The sequence below is a fragment of the Galleria mellonella genome, unplaced genomic scaffold (genome assembly GCF_026898425.1).
Source record: "Galleria mellonella isolate WM207_F2 unplaced genomic scaffold, CSIRO_AGI_GalMel_v1 utg99, whole genome shotgun sequence".
In the NCBI taxonomy this organism is placed as follows: Eukaryota; Metazoa; Arthropoda; class Insecta; order Lepidoptera; family Pyralidae; genus Galleria; species Galleria mellonella.
The window spans coordinates 2,245,484-2,261,729 of record NW_026442184.1 but is presented as its reverse complement, the minus strand read 5'-3'; the positions used below and the strand labels follow the sequence as shown (position 1 = coordinate 2,261,729).

Genomic DNA, 16,246 nt, shown 5'->3' with positions numbered 1-16,246 from the left:
AGAACTGAAGCATTGTTAGGGACATAAGGAAGGGGTCCTGCGCTTACCTGGCCTCCCCACTCTCTTTCTCGCATTCCAGAACACTTTTATACGAACTTTCCGGACAGACCTCGTACCAATACCTCTACCCTCCCTACACATATTGCTCAGTAAAACTTTTTATATTTATTTATCTATTATATATATATATATATATATATATATATATATATATATATATATATATATATATATATATATATAAACGAGTGCTCCACAGTAACAGCACGCAAATCACAAAATACTAACATGGAACATACAATAGCATTTATTTAAACACAGAGCGTTCTCTTTACAAAGCACTGTCAATTCTCGGACATGTGCAATAAAGCACAATGTATTTGGATCTCATCAAGTTCCAGACATACTTTCACATATTGTTTAAAATTTCGAAATTCGAAACTAATACACAAATTTACTTTTTATTTTCCTTTTGGGAAATTTGTATGAGTATTCGAATTTTCATAGTAGTTTTCATTTATAATCAGACTTATAGCAATCATGCCTCTATAAGTGTTGATCTTTCTCTGAAATTGAATAAAATTGGGACGAGATAGTGATGAAACCCTTACCATAAAACGTCATTAGACACATAAATTAATAGATAAAAAATATCAATAATATACTGACCTATCAGTGTGATTATCAGCCTTCAACTTGGCCTCCTCCTTCGGTAGAAACACATCGTCGTCTACAGACAAAGTTGAATGCAATGGATCACTGAAATCTTGTATTGGTACGCCACTAAATGTCTTCTCACTGTCAGTCTTACGAGCGTACGTTTTAGCTCTTTGCAATGGATCATCAAATTCTCGAAACTTCGATTTATTCGAATCATTATCATTACTATTTGCATCATTATCACTGACAATTTTTTTGTTAGAATCATTATTTTCATTACTGTTTGAGTCATTGCCACTAGAGATTTTATTCACATCCGACTTTTCAGTGTCATTATCAGTTAAATCATTAACAGAAGATTCATTAACGTCAATATTAGGTTGTGTATCATCAGTGCTAAATATATCATTATTCACTGCAGTGGCTTCGTCTTTGTCATTTTTACTTTTCGTAAAATCATTTTTGTCATTAGAATTTGTGTCTGCATCGTCGTCAAATGTCATTCCGGGTTCGGGTAGTGTGGCTTCTATGTCTGCGAGGAATGCTTTCTCTAATTTCCAGTTATAGCATGCTAGGAGCATGAATTTCGTTACTTTCTTCACTCTGATTAATTCTTGTAAAGAACCCCCGCGGAGAAGAATGCAGCAGCCTAGGTGAGGTTCTGCACAGCCTTCCAGAATCATTAGGGTTTTGCTATCATCTGAATATAGAAAAATAATATACATTATTTTAAAGAAGAAAAGAAGGGCGAGAAAATTGGTTAATTACTATAAGTTTTAATGTATAAGTGATATTTTGGAAATTGGGAAGTTTACAATAATTTTAACTAATTAGAGCTTGTTAAGCTTTTGTGTGCCAATTGCAACAAAGAAACAAAGAAAGTATAATAAATATTTTATTTTAATAAATTAACAAACAGTAGTTTAATATGACAAATTTCTGAAACTTTATCTATAACTTTTTTATGTTTTGTCCTTCGAGCCGGATGTATGAGTTAGGTATTACATATAATAACAGCGAAAAGCTGAACTTTGTATTATCTAACTACTATTGCTATATATCAATCAAGAAAACTATTTAGTGCTTGTTATCATGCAATACACGCAAATTTCAGAAATTGAATCCAGTTTCTGAAACTTGTGTTGTTAATCATACTAGTGCGGGGGAGGGAGGAATTGTGAATAATGGAGACTAAGGGTCCTATTGCTAGCAATATACCCAACTAGGTCAATCTCCACGTAGCTCCCTGTGGAAATCATCGTGCCGAATTCCAAGTGTATTCATTACGATGGGCTAATTGACCTTTTCATCCTCACCTATCATCCCTCACTGGTACTGGTGGGATTATCATTCCACTATCACCTATTAAAAAGACCATACTAGCGCAGTAGATGCAGTAGAGAGTGCATACGTACAGGCGCGCACGCGGAAGCGGCGCGCGGTGCCGAGGCGCGGCGCGGCGATGCGCGCGTCGACGGAGGCGACGCGGTCTGCGCGCGCGGCACGCGCCAGGCGGCGCAGCGCGCGCTCGGGCACGCGCGCCGCCAGCGCCACGCCCGCGCCGCGCAGCGCGTCCTGCACGCCGCGCGCCGCCGCGCCGCGCACCAGCACCACGCGCGGCCGCAGCGCGCAGATGCGCGCCGCGCACCGCACCAGGTACTGCTGCTCCTGCCACCGCACACATTCAACCCCTCGTCACGCCGCCACTGCAGCTGCAGCGGCCACCGACTCTCGCATTCATGGACGAACGTGCATATGTGGCCCGAGGCGTAGCCGAGACACACACACGTGAGTACATCAGTGCCTAGTTGTGGCCGAGGCTTGTATAATACTTTTCTCAAACAATGCGCGGAGATCAAAAACACAATTTTACTTTTTAAATTCAATGACGAATAACGAACAATAATAATTTTTCACGCGCCATAATGTTCCTTTTTTTTTTTAATAAACAGCATCCTATTTGCAAGCCAGTTCGAAATTTAAATAAAACCTTTTATTAGTTACCTCCTTGGTAGCCATGTTTCGAAGTAAAAGGTCATTCCATTTTTAAATTACAGGACAGATATGAGTTTATATAGTAATTTATCTGGCCGCAAAACACGACAGATATGAATTTTCATACAACTTTTGCCGACCGTTGCCCGCATGTATCTGACCCGTAAGGCAATTTTTATTTATCTCGAAGAAGATTGTCAAAATAATGCTTACATTTCCAAGCATGTTTGAGAAAAAAATATTTTATTTAATTCCGCTACCATTAGTATGCGTACGTTTGCCGATGCTCGAAGAGTGACTAGTATTATTAATGCCAGAACTTTTACAACCTCCCATATTAGCCATCAATCTTCGACTGCTATTCCGTCCGCGTAAATTTTGTGACACGTGTATTACCAATTTACGAGGTATCTTTGGGCAAATTAATAAATCGCTTCTCGAAGCCTAGTGTTAAAATTAAATAAAACGATTCTAATCAGCTAACCAATCATATGGACTTCCTCAAAATAATATCTAATTCAGTAAAAGAAATCTCTTCTTCTTTATGATCCTTCGAACCGGATATATATGTTGCACATTATGTAATATTTATATAATGTTTATGTATACATATATTACAAAAAAAAATTTGACTATCATATATTTATATGAAATAAATTAATTTATATTCAGACAACAAAAATAGAAAATAAATATATGACACGTATATATGAACACTATTAATAGTTACACAACCCATCAATTATTCTCCTTTAAATCAAACCATAATTGTGTTATTACTATAAAAATTACATAGTAAAAGTATCACAAAATTAAATTACCTGCAATAAGACCGGCTCTAGCGAAGTGAGCTTGCCCTCGACCCGCTGATACGCAATTGAGCAGTCTAACAGAAGCACCGTAGGATTGTTTATCTCTTGGGGCATGCCTCTGAAATGTTCGCAATATATACTTATTAATAAAAACTATATATTTCAACAAATATATGCGAGGCGTAATTTGTGTAACTCGCTAGCGCTTTGCTCAAGACGCGTGATACGGATGTGGGTATGGGCGTGGGTGCATGTGTGTGCGTGGATGCGTGTATGGGCATGTGTGTGGTGTGGGCGTGAGTTCGTGTATGGGTGTGGATGCGGATGTGGGTGCGTATGTGGATGGGTGTGTGTGTGGACGTAGACGTGGGCGTGGGCGTGGGTGTGGATGCGGTACCTGTGCGCGACGTTCTTGGTGAGCACGACGCCGTGCACGAGGTGCGAGTCGCGCGGTTCGCCGCCGGGCACCTTCTTCACCTGCACGTAGTTGCGCACGTCCATGTCGTTACTGCTCATGTCTGCAACGCAACCGTACGCGCACGCACACTGTGACCCACTCGTTGTTCAGTTGCTCATATATTACATAACACGTTTAGTTTACGTATGACATTCTGAGTGACGTCATATCATGACATCAATTAGTATAAATAGGTAATGCAAGTTTATGATGTTCTTGGGAACCCAAATGTTATCTTAGGATATCTAACTCTAAATTAATAGATTTAGTTATGTAATGTGTGCGAACCAAGCGTGATGATTTCGGCAGCGCGCTGACACAGCGGGTACAGCACGTCGGCCCACGACGGCGCCAGGCCCTCGCGCGCCACGCACTGCCGCATCAGCAGCCGCAGGTGGTCCTCGCCGGACTCCTCTATAGCTTTGCACAACTTGCTCGACTCTGTATCACCTGGACGTTAAGTACTAATCACTGATGGAGGTAAACTCCTCAGCGTACCTTTTATACAGGCCACAGTAAACCCCTTAAAAGCTTTTAGGGTTTTAGGGATGATATTATAAATTTTAAAAGGGGAAGAAAGATTCCTGAGTGACAACCACGTATGGGCAAACGCAGTGTAAGACGACCCCTCCCCCCTAAATGGAGCGACGACCTAAAATGCGTTGCAGGGAGTCAGTGGATGCAGGTGGCTCAGAACTGTTCTTTATGGCAGTCTATGGGGGAGGTCGAAATGATGATGAATGATGATTGAGATGAGAAATTACTGTATAATTTATGCCTTATGTATACACAAAAGGAATTTTTGTTCACGGGCGACAATACCAGTGTTGCCAGTTTAGACAGATATAGGTATATTTTAAGCAGACGTAATATCCAGTGTAACATGGATAATGACGCAAAAGGAATGAAAGATAGTTGAGGCATTTGAAATGTTGACATGAAAGATAATGGAAAGGATAAGCTGGACAGAAAAAGTAACGAATAAGGATGTCTTGAAAAGCGTGAATGAGAAAAGAACAATAATAAAACAACAGAGAATAGAAGAGGCAAAATTTCAGGGCCACCTTATACGACATGGCGATTCTTTATAGAGCATAACAGAAGGAAAAGTAAAAGGGCAAAAGAGGAAGGAGAAGACCGAGGAATGGGACATGGGACATGGGACAGATAAAGCAAGCACTAGGTGTCATGTCGTATGTAGAGGTCAAAGATATGGCATGAGATAGAGCTGGCTGGAAGAGAACGCATAAATTAGTTGCACCAACAGGAGGAAACTGTTAAATGAAAAGAGAGAGAACTGCATTGGATGTTACGTGTATATTCTATGGTAATAAACATCACCATAAGATGCAAGTTACCTTCACTTTGCTCTAATACTGGGTTATCTTCTTCACTGGACGGCGAAGATTGGACTTCTGAAAATAAAGTCCTACATTAACTCTAAAAATTCTTTTCAAATAACACCAATTAAGAGGTTAAATGACCTTGTGGTCCAGACATAGAATATGGCATCCCTTCCTTTCCTGTGGGTATCGTCAGTGGCGACTGAAGGAACTTAACAGAAGAGGGATGAGGAGCAGCGTCCCTCTTAAAATATCTCTAAAAAGACTAATTGCGGTTGCCAACTCGCCTTCCACTGGCAAAACTCTTCTTATGGAGAAGGTTCAGCAGTGGATTGTTAACGACTGAAATAAGGAGGTTGATACATTTTCAATTAAAAAAATATGTTGTGATTTGAATTTGAAATGTTAGTTTTTGTTATGACACAGGGGGCAAAGGAACATGTGGTTTACCTGATGATAAGTGACTATCGCCGACTATGAGTATAACATTTCATTTCGAGGTTTCCTTCTATTTCATAGGTGTATTATGCTTTAATCAACAAATACGTCATCTTGGACATGAAAATGAACAGTTATTAGACTTTGAGTCCATCACCAAACGGAACACTGTTGTAATGTAGTTTTTTTTAACGGATGAAAATGGAGTGGTTGCCCTACCTGCACTATTGGTTATACACTGATGGGGCACCAGTGAGAGATAATGGAGTACGGGCTTTTAATAACCATGTAATTGTAGACATAGTACATTTAAATAAATACATATAATGTTAACAGAGATTTAAAAGAGTTACTGTTGAGTTTCTTGAGGTCTCTTCTCAACAGATAACAATGTTCCGAACCCTACAGTAGATTTAAAATAATGAAGATATAAAAGTGCTTGTAAACAAGTCTATTTGAAATAATATATATTTGAATTTATTAAAGATGATTTAAATTTGAAATTGATAGGTGAGAATGAAAGCATTTCAGTTAGCGCATTGTGACAAATTCAAGAATTAATCACTATGGTTTGCAAGGAGAAACACGTGGTGATCGACCTGATGGGATATTTTGCTCGTAATGGAGCTGTTTTTTTTTATGGTAACCCCGTCTGCGTTATCGGTGTATACTAGCGAGGTACCAGTGAAGGGTGACAGGTGAACATGAAGGCAGGTCAGTTGGTGACCTGAGAGAGTGCATTGCTAACAATGTGTCTGTTAAACCTCATTACTAACAATCCCTTTCCCCCTTAATGCAGCTGCTAGACCCTAATACTATGTATACAATCCTTTTCCCCTTGGTTATATCGTAGTGACAAATATTGAGGGTCACACACCTGTTCTGGGAGCTTTGATTAGTCTCGCGGAACTGTTGTCGAGATTCAAGTCGAGGCAGTACGACGACGTACTCTCCACAAGGCGACTCGAATCTTCCGCTGTCATTGCAATAATCATTGTAAATTATAATAAAATTGTAAATAAACGATGTTTGTACATGGGATTAATTTAAGAAAAAATTGATGACTTAATAAGAGCAGTAGAGCATTATTCATAAATACTAAAATCTTTTACAAATCTTACATGTAAATTAATTATTTCTCAGTAAAATAAATAAATAAATAAATTAAACTCTATACATCTTTTATGAGAATCGTATACCACTTTTAAAGATTTTTTTTTTTAATAAAATTCACTTCAGACAAAAGATACAGTAATAATACAGGGTCGTCTACATCCCCATACGGGGACGCAGATGCGGACCTCGAGTTAGTACTTTTGCCCGGGCTTTGACTGCGCAGGGTTCTTCCTGTGCGTAAGTAAGTTTGAACCCGGCGGGTCGAGCTGGTACTATTGTAAATAGTATCGGCTGGTGGGAAAAATATGTCAGAAATATATGAAAGATAAATATAAATAAACGTCGTGAGTGGTGCGGGGTTGGCTAACCGTCGCCCTGCGTAAAGATGCAGTGATGTGACAATATAAAGCGAATACAGAGAGAATACGAACGCGAGGGCTGCCGGTGCTGGTGGTGCTGGTGGTGCTGGTGGTGGTGCAGGGCGAGCGGCGGCGGCGGCGCGGTGGGCCGGTAGAGCGCGTAGTCCGCGAAGTGCGGCAGGTCCGCCACGCACTCCACGTGGCCGCCCGCCACCAGCGCCTGGCACACCTGCGTCGCCTGCACCCTGCGCCAGCCCACCACTGTACACGCACGCACGCACGCACGCACACGTACACGCACGCACACACGCATGCACGCATACACTCTTGACAGTTTGTTTCTCATTAATTATCTTTATTTTATCTTATTCTTATTCTTTATTAAATTATTGATGTCACACTATTTTTAATCAATCTAACAATCATTTATTTGCATAGTGTAGTGTGTTATATTTCACAATCATAAGGTATAAAAATTTATAATAATAATAATAATAAATAGATTTATTTCTCTTCACAATTCATCACAGTGAGATACAATGAGACATGCTTATATTAAGGTAATCAAATTATAAATATAATTGTGAGAGACTGGTGCCTGAGACAGGTATAAGGATACCTGTATTACAGCTCACCAGTAATTATTAATTATATAAAACTTTGATTAAAAATAATAATTACATTATAAAATACAATTGCATTATACATAGATATCATTTAAATAGATAGACACTTATTATTTACACGAACTATATCAGATTAGAATTAAGTTTAAGACACAATCGAAACACGATTGTACTCAAATTATATGTTTATTAAAATTCAAATAAACAATATGGCGGAACGGCTAATAATATATGTAAACATTTTGTATACATGCAAGAATTCTCAACTGTTTTTTTAAAACAGCGATCTTAACCATCTTAACACTAGATAATTTAAACTTACTGTTCCGAAGTATCTTTTAGAAAAAGTTCCTAGGTCTTTCATGGGAATGGGTATTAAATATTATAATAAGATATCGAAGGATATTTCGGATCTACCTTTTAATAAGTTTAAAACTGCTATTAAAAACACTTTTTGAACAAAGCCTGTTACACACTAAACGATTACTTGAATGACAAAAGTGCATGGTGTTAGTCTATCATGCATGGGCTTTTATCGACCACGTAATTTCAGAGATAGCACATTTAAATAAATACACATAATGTTAACAGAGATTTAAAAGAGTAACTGTTGAGTTTCTTGCGAGCTCTTTTCAATAAGCACTTTCCGAACCAAACAGTAGATTTAAAAAAAATGACGATTTATAAGTGCTTATAAAGAAGTCGATTTTTATAAATATGATATGAAATTGAATAAAATAAAATATTATTATATACCTTGTTTTATTACTGGTGTTATCCATGACCCACTGCAGTATGTCGCATCCGCGCCATACCCCGTTGTACCTTACAAGGCGATATCTGCGCAAACACACAAATTACAGAAAATCTTATAAAATATAACTTGACGAATGGGTCAGCACTTCCTTGCCTGTAGATGTCGTAAGAGGCGACTAAATAAACTTAATGGTTAAGGGATGGACAGCAGCGTCCCACTTAAAACACCACCAAAGTCTAACTGCGGTTGCTAACCCTTGTGCCAAGCGTGGCAACTACTGGCAAAACCCTCCTTATAAGGAAGGCCTATGTTCGACAGTGAACAATATTAACTACGACTAGTTATTATTGTTATTTAACTTTATTTATTTTAACAGAACTATCTAAGACTTCACGTGGGTACGACTAGCACCAGCGGCGACCTTAAGGGGTGGGGAACAGGGCAATCGCCCGGAGCATTGCTCTTGTAGGAGCCTCGCGTAACAATCTAAGCTAATTTTAAACAACCAGGGAATGGCATTTTGTCTAGTGGCAAGTCGCAAAAACTTCCTGAATGAGGCATTTTAATCGCGAATGTACAAAATTAACAACACTAAAATATACAAATAAAAAATTCAATTGTAAAAAAAAATGTAAAATAAGACATTATTTTTTTGAGTCAGCAAAAAATTTCCAATTATTTGATATATATATATATATATATATATATATATATATATATATATATATATATATATATATATATATATATATACATACATACATACCGTATATATATATACATACATATATATATATATATATATATATATCATATATTGGATATATATCGCTATATATATATATATATATATATATTTGTCACTATTTGTCATTATTATATTACATGACAAAATGACAAATACCTCATTCAAACAACCAGACCTACTTTCGCATCATATACTTTTCATGAAGGACAAAGGGCCTCGCAAAGACCTACAGCCCGGAGCCTGAGCAATGGTAAGACCGCCGCTGGCTAGCACCGCTAACTACGTCTAAATAGTACAAGTTAACTACAAATATTTGTACATAGAGCAAGCCTTTATAATTATTACACATATGTATTGACAACTTGAATGGCACACACACACACACACACACACACACACAAACTCACTTCATTTCAAACCACGTCGCCTTAAGAGACCTGCAATATTTATCTATATAAAAAAATAATCTTCTTATTTGAAAAACTAAAACGTTCTACAAATTTTAAACGTCTTTTAACTATTAGAATACTTTATATTTTACATTTGAAGTTTTTAAATTTCTTTTCTTCGACATCACAATCCAAACACGCACATTACTTACGGGTGGATAACATATAGCAATATATTTAGACTTTGGGAGACTGTACAAAAGTCGATTTCTTGGGAATCTCTGTCTCATTTGTGTTTCAACTGTGAAGCAGTTGTGTTTGCATGGTTGTGTTTCGGTTTGAAGGGTGGGATATGGCGTGAATTTACTGGGTACAGAGGAATAACACCTGAGTCCTCTGGAATGGCAACGCATGGGGGGTATCATGGGCGAAACAGTATACTCTGTTATGTCCGTGGTACTGCTCATGTGTATAGGCGACGGTTACCACTTTCCATCAGGTGGGCCGTCAGCTTGTTTGCCATTCCAACTTGTATAAAAAAAAAAAATTAAAAACAAGAACAATAATAATTCAAAAACTAATAAAATTCTATCGAAGATGAGAGGATTCGGAATTTCTCGCTCATAAATTTCAAATCTCAATGTGTACCGGGTGGGGGGAAAGGGATTGTTAGTAATGGAGACTGAGAATCCCATTGCTAGCAATATACCCAACCAGGTCGACCTCCTCGCGGTTCTCCCTGGAAACTATCATGGTTAATTCCTGATGAATTCATCATGATATGCTAACTGGCCTGTTTTCATTCTCATCGATCACCCTTCACTGGTGCTCCGCCAGCGTATCCCGTTAGCGCAGGCGGGGTTACCATACCATTTTCACCCAGCAAAAAAAAAATGTGTACCGGGTTGAGTATTCATCTGTCGGTACTGAATTTAAGATTTTATGCATTATGTGGCACAAGTTTAAAGTTTGCCACATTTGCACGTACGTCCATCAATGCCTCATTGGTTGGCCGCCGCAGTAATATACTATATATATATATATATTGGCCCAATAACAGATATATTATCTAACGGTTATCCAATATATAATATCGAAAAGAAGAACCCGCTCGTAATAAATATAGATATCTGTCTGTCATAGGCGATATCGCAATGGGTGGTCATCAAAGTCCAGAACTCGATATATAGATATCGGATATTTTTTTTTTGACCGGTGAAAATGGAATAGTAACCCTGCCCGTGCTAACAGGATACGCTGGCGGAGCACCAGTGAAGGGTGATCGATGAGAATGAAAACAGGCCAGTTAGCCCATCATGATGCATTCATCAGGAATTAACCATGATAGTTTCCAGGGGGAACCGCGAGGAGGTCGAGCTGGTTGGATATATTGCTAGCAATAGAATATCGAATATTACCCATTTCTAATAACTGGAATATGTCATATTTTACATCTGAAGTTTGAAAAAAATATATACCTGTGCTGCTGTGTGGGCAAAGTGAATGAGAGCTGTCGATAAACATCCTGTATAGTCTCGCTGGGCGTGGCGCGCACCTCGCAGCGTTCCTCTTGGTCGCGCGAGAACATGAAGTTGTCCCGACCCATGTTGGCCGACGAAGTGGATTTGTTGTCAGGGAATTTCACCTAAACAAATTGAACGATACATTTTATAGAAATGCAAAGAGAACATAAACTTTTAGTTGGTTTACATAAAAGCCCTTTTAAATTGATGTGATTTTTTTTATGACTCTACTCTATTTTTTACTGTTTTACTTATAATTGTATGTAGACAGATACTCAATGGGAATCAACTCTAGATGAGATGGACATATAAATCAGGAAAAGACTGATAACTTCCCACATGGCCTAGGCCATATGCCTATGTTTTTTTTTTAATGGATGATAATGGAATGATAACTCCACCCGCGCTATCGGTATACACCGGCGGGGCACCAGTGAAGGATGATAGGTGAGGATGAAGCAGGTCAGTTAGCCCACCGTGACGAATTCAACAAGAATTGTTCATAATGGTTTCCAGGGGGAACCAATTGGAGGTCGACCTAATAAAGCATATTGCTAGCAATGGGGCTGTCAAACTCCATTGCTATCAATCCCTTCCCCCCTCCCCCCATATGCCTATGTTGTCTGCCTGTTAATAGCCAGGAAAAGATTGATTGCATGATAAAAAGTTTATTTTTTTTTCTAAATATAAAATACTTTGAACTGTGTGCAAGGACATAAATTTTCATTTTTTATAACGATATTTGAGGAGGAAAAATAGGCGAAATTAAAAGTAAATAATATTTTTACTAGCATCATTTATTACTTTTATTATATGTCATATTACGCCAAAAAGGGTTGACGTCAGACAGGCGGCCGGTCGTAAAACTATAAGCTAAATCTTTTTGTAATATGGATAAAAAACATATTACGCCGACTTCAAATAATAATTATATACGACATATTAGCCATTAACTGTCCACTGCTGAACATAGGGCACAGATAATAAATTACTATACTAGTAACATGGGCCTAACCCATAAAAGAGGATTCTATTAAGTTGCCACACTTGGCAGGCAAATTAGCAACCGTAGTTTGGCTTTTGGTGATGTTTTAAGAGTGACACTGTTGCCCATTTCTCAATCCTTAAAATCCCTTAGTATCCTTAAAATCTCATACAACACCCAGGGGAAGGAAGGGGTGACCCATTCTATGCCAGGATCTTACTGGCAACTTTTACTTTATAAGGTATAATCGTACAAAATATGGCGACGTCTCACAAACGCCATCTCGTGCAGTACGTAAATAAATATTATTTTTCATTGATATAATTAATTTGAATAATAATAATAATGTTAACCTGCAAATTCTCCTGTAACACCCTCAGGTCCGGTGATATATCGCCAGTCATGTCGTTCTCTTTCAAATAACTCAGCACCACATTACAACAGTAGTTGCAAACACGAAGTCCGTCCGCGCAACCGAAAATTTGTCCTGAATACAAAAATGATTTCACCAAATAAAATATAAATCAGGAAAAAAAGAAGACTTTGAATATATAGAAGGTTGAAAACAAACTTTATGCATTAAATTTAAATCATTTTCTTTTTTTTTATGCAACTTAGAATGGCAAACAAGCTGACGACCCACCTGATGAAAAGTGGTAACTGTCACTATAGGTGAGCATCACATGAGCAGTACTATGGACGTAACTAATTTATTAAGTCCTTTATTAATTTTTGTTATGTGAAAATATATTAAAATATTATATTATGCTTTGTATATTATGTAAAATTAAGATAGAAAAGTACTTTATTTTTAGAGCAGGAATGACAAACTATGAATATAGGTTTAACACCTTAACATTCAGTTGGATTCTTTAGGTTCTTGTTTATAGGCTACGGTGACCATTTTCTATCAGATGGTGTTGAAAACTGCAATAATTGCGATACAAATGGGGCTAAACTATTATATATTTATAAAGAAGACGAGATACCTATTATGTTATCAACATTCTTTTTTTACAAAATTAGAATAGAATGAATAGAATGCATTATATTTTTAATAGTAAAAAAGTATCAGTGGCCAGTATTTTTTTTTAAATGGTATGGTAACCCCGCCTGCGCTGACAGGATACGCTGGCGGAGCAAGGGTGATCCCTTCACTGGTGCTCCGCCAGATCTATCTATCAAGATGAGAATGAAAACAGGTCAGTTAGCCCATCATGATGAATTAATCAGAAATTAACCATGATAGTTTCCAGGGAGAACCGCGAGGAGGTCAACCTGGTTGGGTATATTGCTAGCAATGGGACTCTCAGTCTCCATTACTAACAATCCCTTTCCCCCCTATTAAAAAGAGTTCATTCACACATTAAATTGAATCTGAAACAGATGGATTGTCAGGTTCATATTGTCTTCATAAAGAATATTGACAATAATGCTGATTGTAAACATTATGTGGATGAACTGTACCTGGCACTCTCTGGCTGCAGCATCTGGAGCAGAATATCTGGCCACACACGCGGCAGTGATGGCGACGGCGTAGAGTGCTGAACCGCGCCGCACACTCGTAGCACTCGCGGGAAATATCATCCGGCATCCAGTAGCGGGCGAGCTCTGTGTCTGCATATCTCGTGCCACCCTGGGGGAACATTTTTATATTTTGCATCTATCATATAATAATAATAGTGATTGGATATACAGGGTGTAATCATGAGCATCTTTTTAAGAGTGAAGTTTGTTTTCATCAAAGAAACATGTTTTTTTTTTTATTTAAATTTATTTTCATATTTTTTTTTATTTTTTATTTAATAATTATATAGGTATTATTCTCAAATAATGTGTTGTTCTAAAAAAATGGACGGCTGTGTTAACACTTGAGCATTATTATTGACAATTGTTGTTGTAGTTTTCAACAGTATTGTTTAATTTTGTGTTTCCTTCACTTGTATTATACATTTGTGCAAACTTTAGTGGCTGTCAAATTACTATTCAAGTATGTAATTATGTATTGCTCTAGCGGTGTGTTTGCCTTAAATAAATAAATAAAAATAAATAAATGAATATCAATAAAAAGATGCTTCTATACTTAACAGCTGAATGCACCATATTAGTATGGGAGGAACAAATTGTTATATAGTAGTATATATATATATATATATATATATATATATATATATATATATATATATATATATATATATATATATATATATATATATATATATATATATATAATATATAGGAAATAAGAAAGTAAAAGAAGATGTAAATAGCAAGATATAAATAACATTTGGAGGTGACACAATTTACAACATTCAGACATACCTCAGAGGTCAATCATGTGATTAAAAAAAAAAATTTACCCAGATGGGATGAAAATCTTGAACAGACCCTATGCTGTATACCCCTATACTATACTATACTATAACCACTTTATTGTAATTATTTATACTGGCTTTTATTCACATTTTAAATTTGGGGTTGCCATACTAGTTTATAACTCAATAGGAGCCCTTATTCATGAGTGTGGTTTAAGGCTGTGCTGCTCACTACATAAATATTTATAGTACAGTATGACTTCGATAATTCGAGATAAAGTAAAACTGGACACTATAAGGAAGAAAACTGAATTCACGGATGTTACTTACTGTATCAAGAAACTAAAATGGAGGTGGGCAGGACATATAGTTAGAATAAATAAAGAAAAATGGTCTAAGGATATTACAGAGTGGTACCGAGACAATATAAAAGAAAAAAAAAAGGAGACAGCGTCGTAGATGGGAAGACGATATCAAAAAAATAGCGGGACACACCTGGAAAAGACAAGCGCAGAATCGCATTCAGTGGAGAACTCTAGGGGAGGCCTATGCTGGACAGCAAGACAATCTTCACGTACCGGTGTCAAACAAATAACTAAATTATTATAACTATATTGTAAGATTGTTAATAAAGGCTATTATTATTATTTTTATTATTATGACTTCGATAGTTATGAGCGGCCTTATCTCTTTTAGTAATAAGGCTGTCTATTGTTTACTACTGTAATCTTTTGGAGGAAACAGTAGTCTCTATCTATCTACTTACCCCAGATCCTAATGCAACAAGACTGCTTATTCTTTTTAAAACATTAGCCAAACTACGGCCTTCTAATTCCACGGCATAACTACCAGTTTCCGTCTTCGTATCATCACCATCCCGTTTACTCTGACCGTCTGATTGTGAACCATCCTGTTTCGCATCAGATGTAGGTTTATCCTGAAGATTCTCACCAGTATCATTTGGTGAAAATATAGGAAATTTCCATAATTTGTTAAAAAATGTAGACACACCACTCTGATTTGATTCTGGCTCAAAGCGAGGAAATTCGGTCAACTGTGATGTATCGTACTTATCCATTAGAATGTAATGAAATGATCCGTAAATCAAAAATTACATTTAATTGATTAATAGTAATGTTTATTTATATAAATTTAAACAATAAAAACAATTTCATTTTCTTCTCAGCTGACGTAGGTAGGCATATAAAAAAATAATGACATTGACATGAGCAACTTAACAATGTCACTGTCAGAAGAATAACGTAGTGATTCTGAAGTGTCATTATTTAATCTATACATACATACATACATATCTGTCACGCCTGTCTCCCATTAGGGTAGGCAGAAACAATGGAACGCCAAATGCTTCGATTCAAACAAACCTCTTTCGCTTCTTCCACATTCATCAATCTTGTCATACACGCTCGTCGGTTACGGGTACTTTTAATTTGGCCCTTCTTCAGCACGTCGCCTATTTGGTCGACATACGTCCGTCTAGGGCGGCCCCTACCGACATCTCCATTCATTCTTGATCGATAAATCTCTTTCGTAATTCTTCTTTCATCCATCCTCTCCAAATGACCAAACCAACGCAACATTCCTTTTTCAATTTTTGTCACTACATCGTCTTTCAGTATTTAATCTATCTCATGAAAATTTAAAATTATTACCATCATGAACCGTATTTTTATATGCAAATTTAGTTTAGTTTAGTTTAAATTTA

The 16,246-nt window shown here is 37.1% G+C and overlaps 1 protein-coding gene across 1 annotated transcript in view; it reads right to left on the bottom strand.

Moving 5' to 3' along the window:
- LOC113520079 (1-phosphatidylinositol 3-phosphate 5-kinase) overlaps positions 1–15,729 on the bottom strand; it is a 42,037-nt gene extending 26,308 nt beyond the window's left edge. Inside the window, exons 1-13 of the mRNA XM_052902983.1 lie at positions 15,290–15,729; positions 13,676–13,844; positions 12,562–12,695; positions 11,179–11,345; positions 8,563–8,646; positions 7,253–7,425; positions 6,583–6,681; positions 5,283–5,339; positions 4,213–4,374; positions 3,865–3,985; positions 3,477–3,585; positions 2,076–2,328; positions 670–1,360 (exon numbers count right to left, since the gene is read on the bottom strand). Of these exons, the coding sequence (XP_052758943.1) occupies positions 670–1,360; positions 2,076–2,328; positions 3,477–3,585; positions 3,865–3,985; positions 4,213–4,374; positions 5,283–5,339; positions 6,583–6,681; positions 7,253–7,425; positions 8,563–8,646; positions 11,179–11,345; positions 12,562–12,695; positions 13,676–13,844; positions 15,290–15,601 (2,531 nt within the window). The 5' untranslated portion in view covers positions 15,602–15,729. The remainder of the gene's footprint in view (positions 1–669; positions 1,361–2,075; positions 2,329–3,476; positions 3,586–3,864; positions 3,986–4,212; positions 4,375–5,282; positions 5,340–6,582; positions 6,682–7,252; positions 7,426–8,562; positions 8,647–11,178; positions 11,346–12,561; positions 12,696–13,675; positions 13,845–15,289) is intronic.
- Positions 15,730–16,246: the final 517 nt, after the last annotated feature.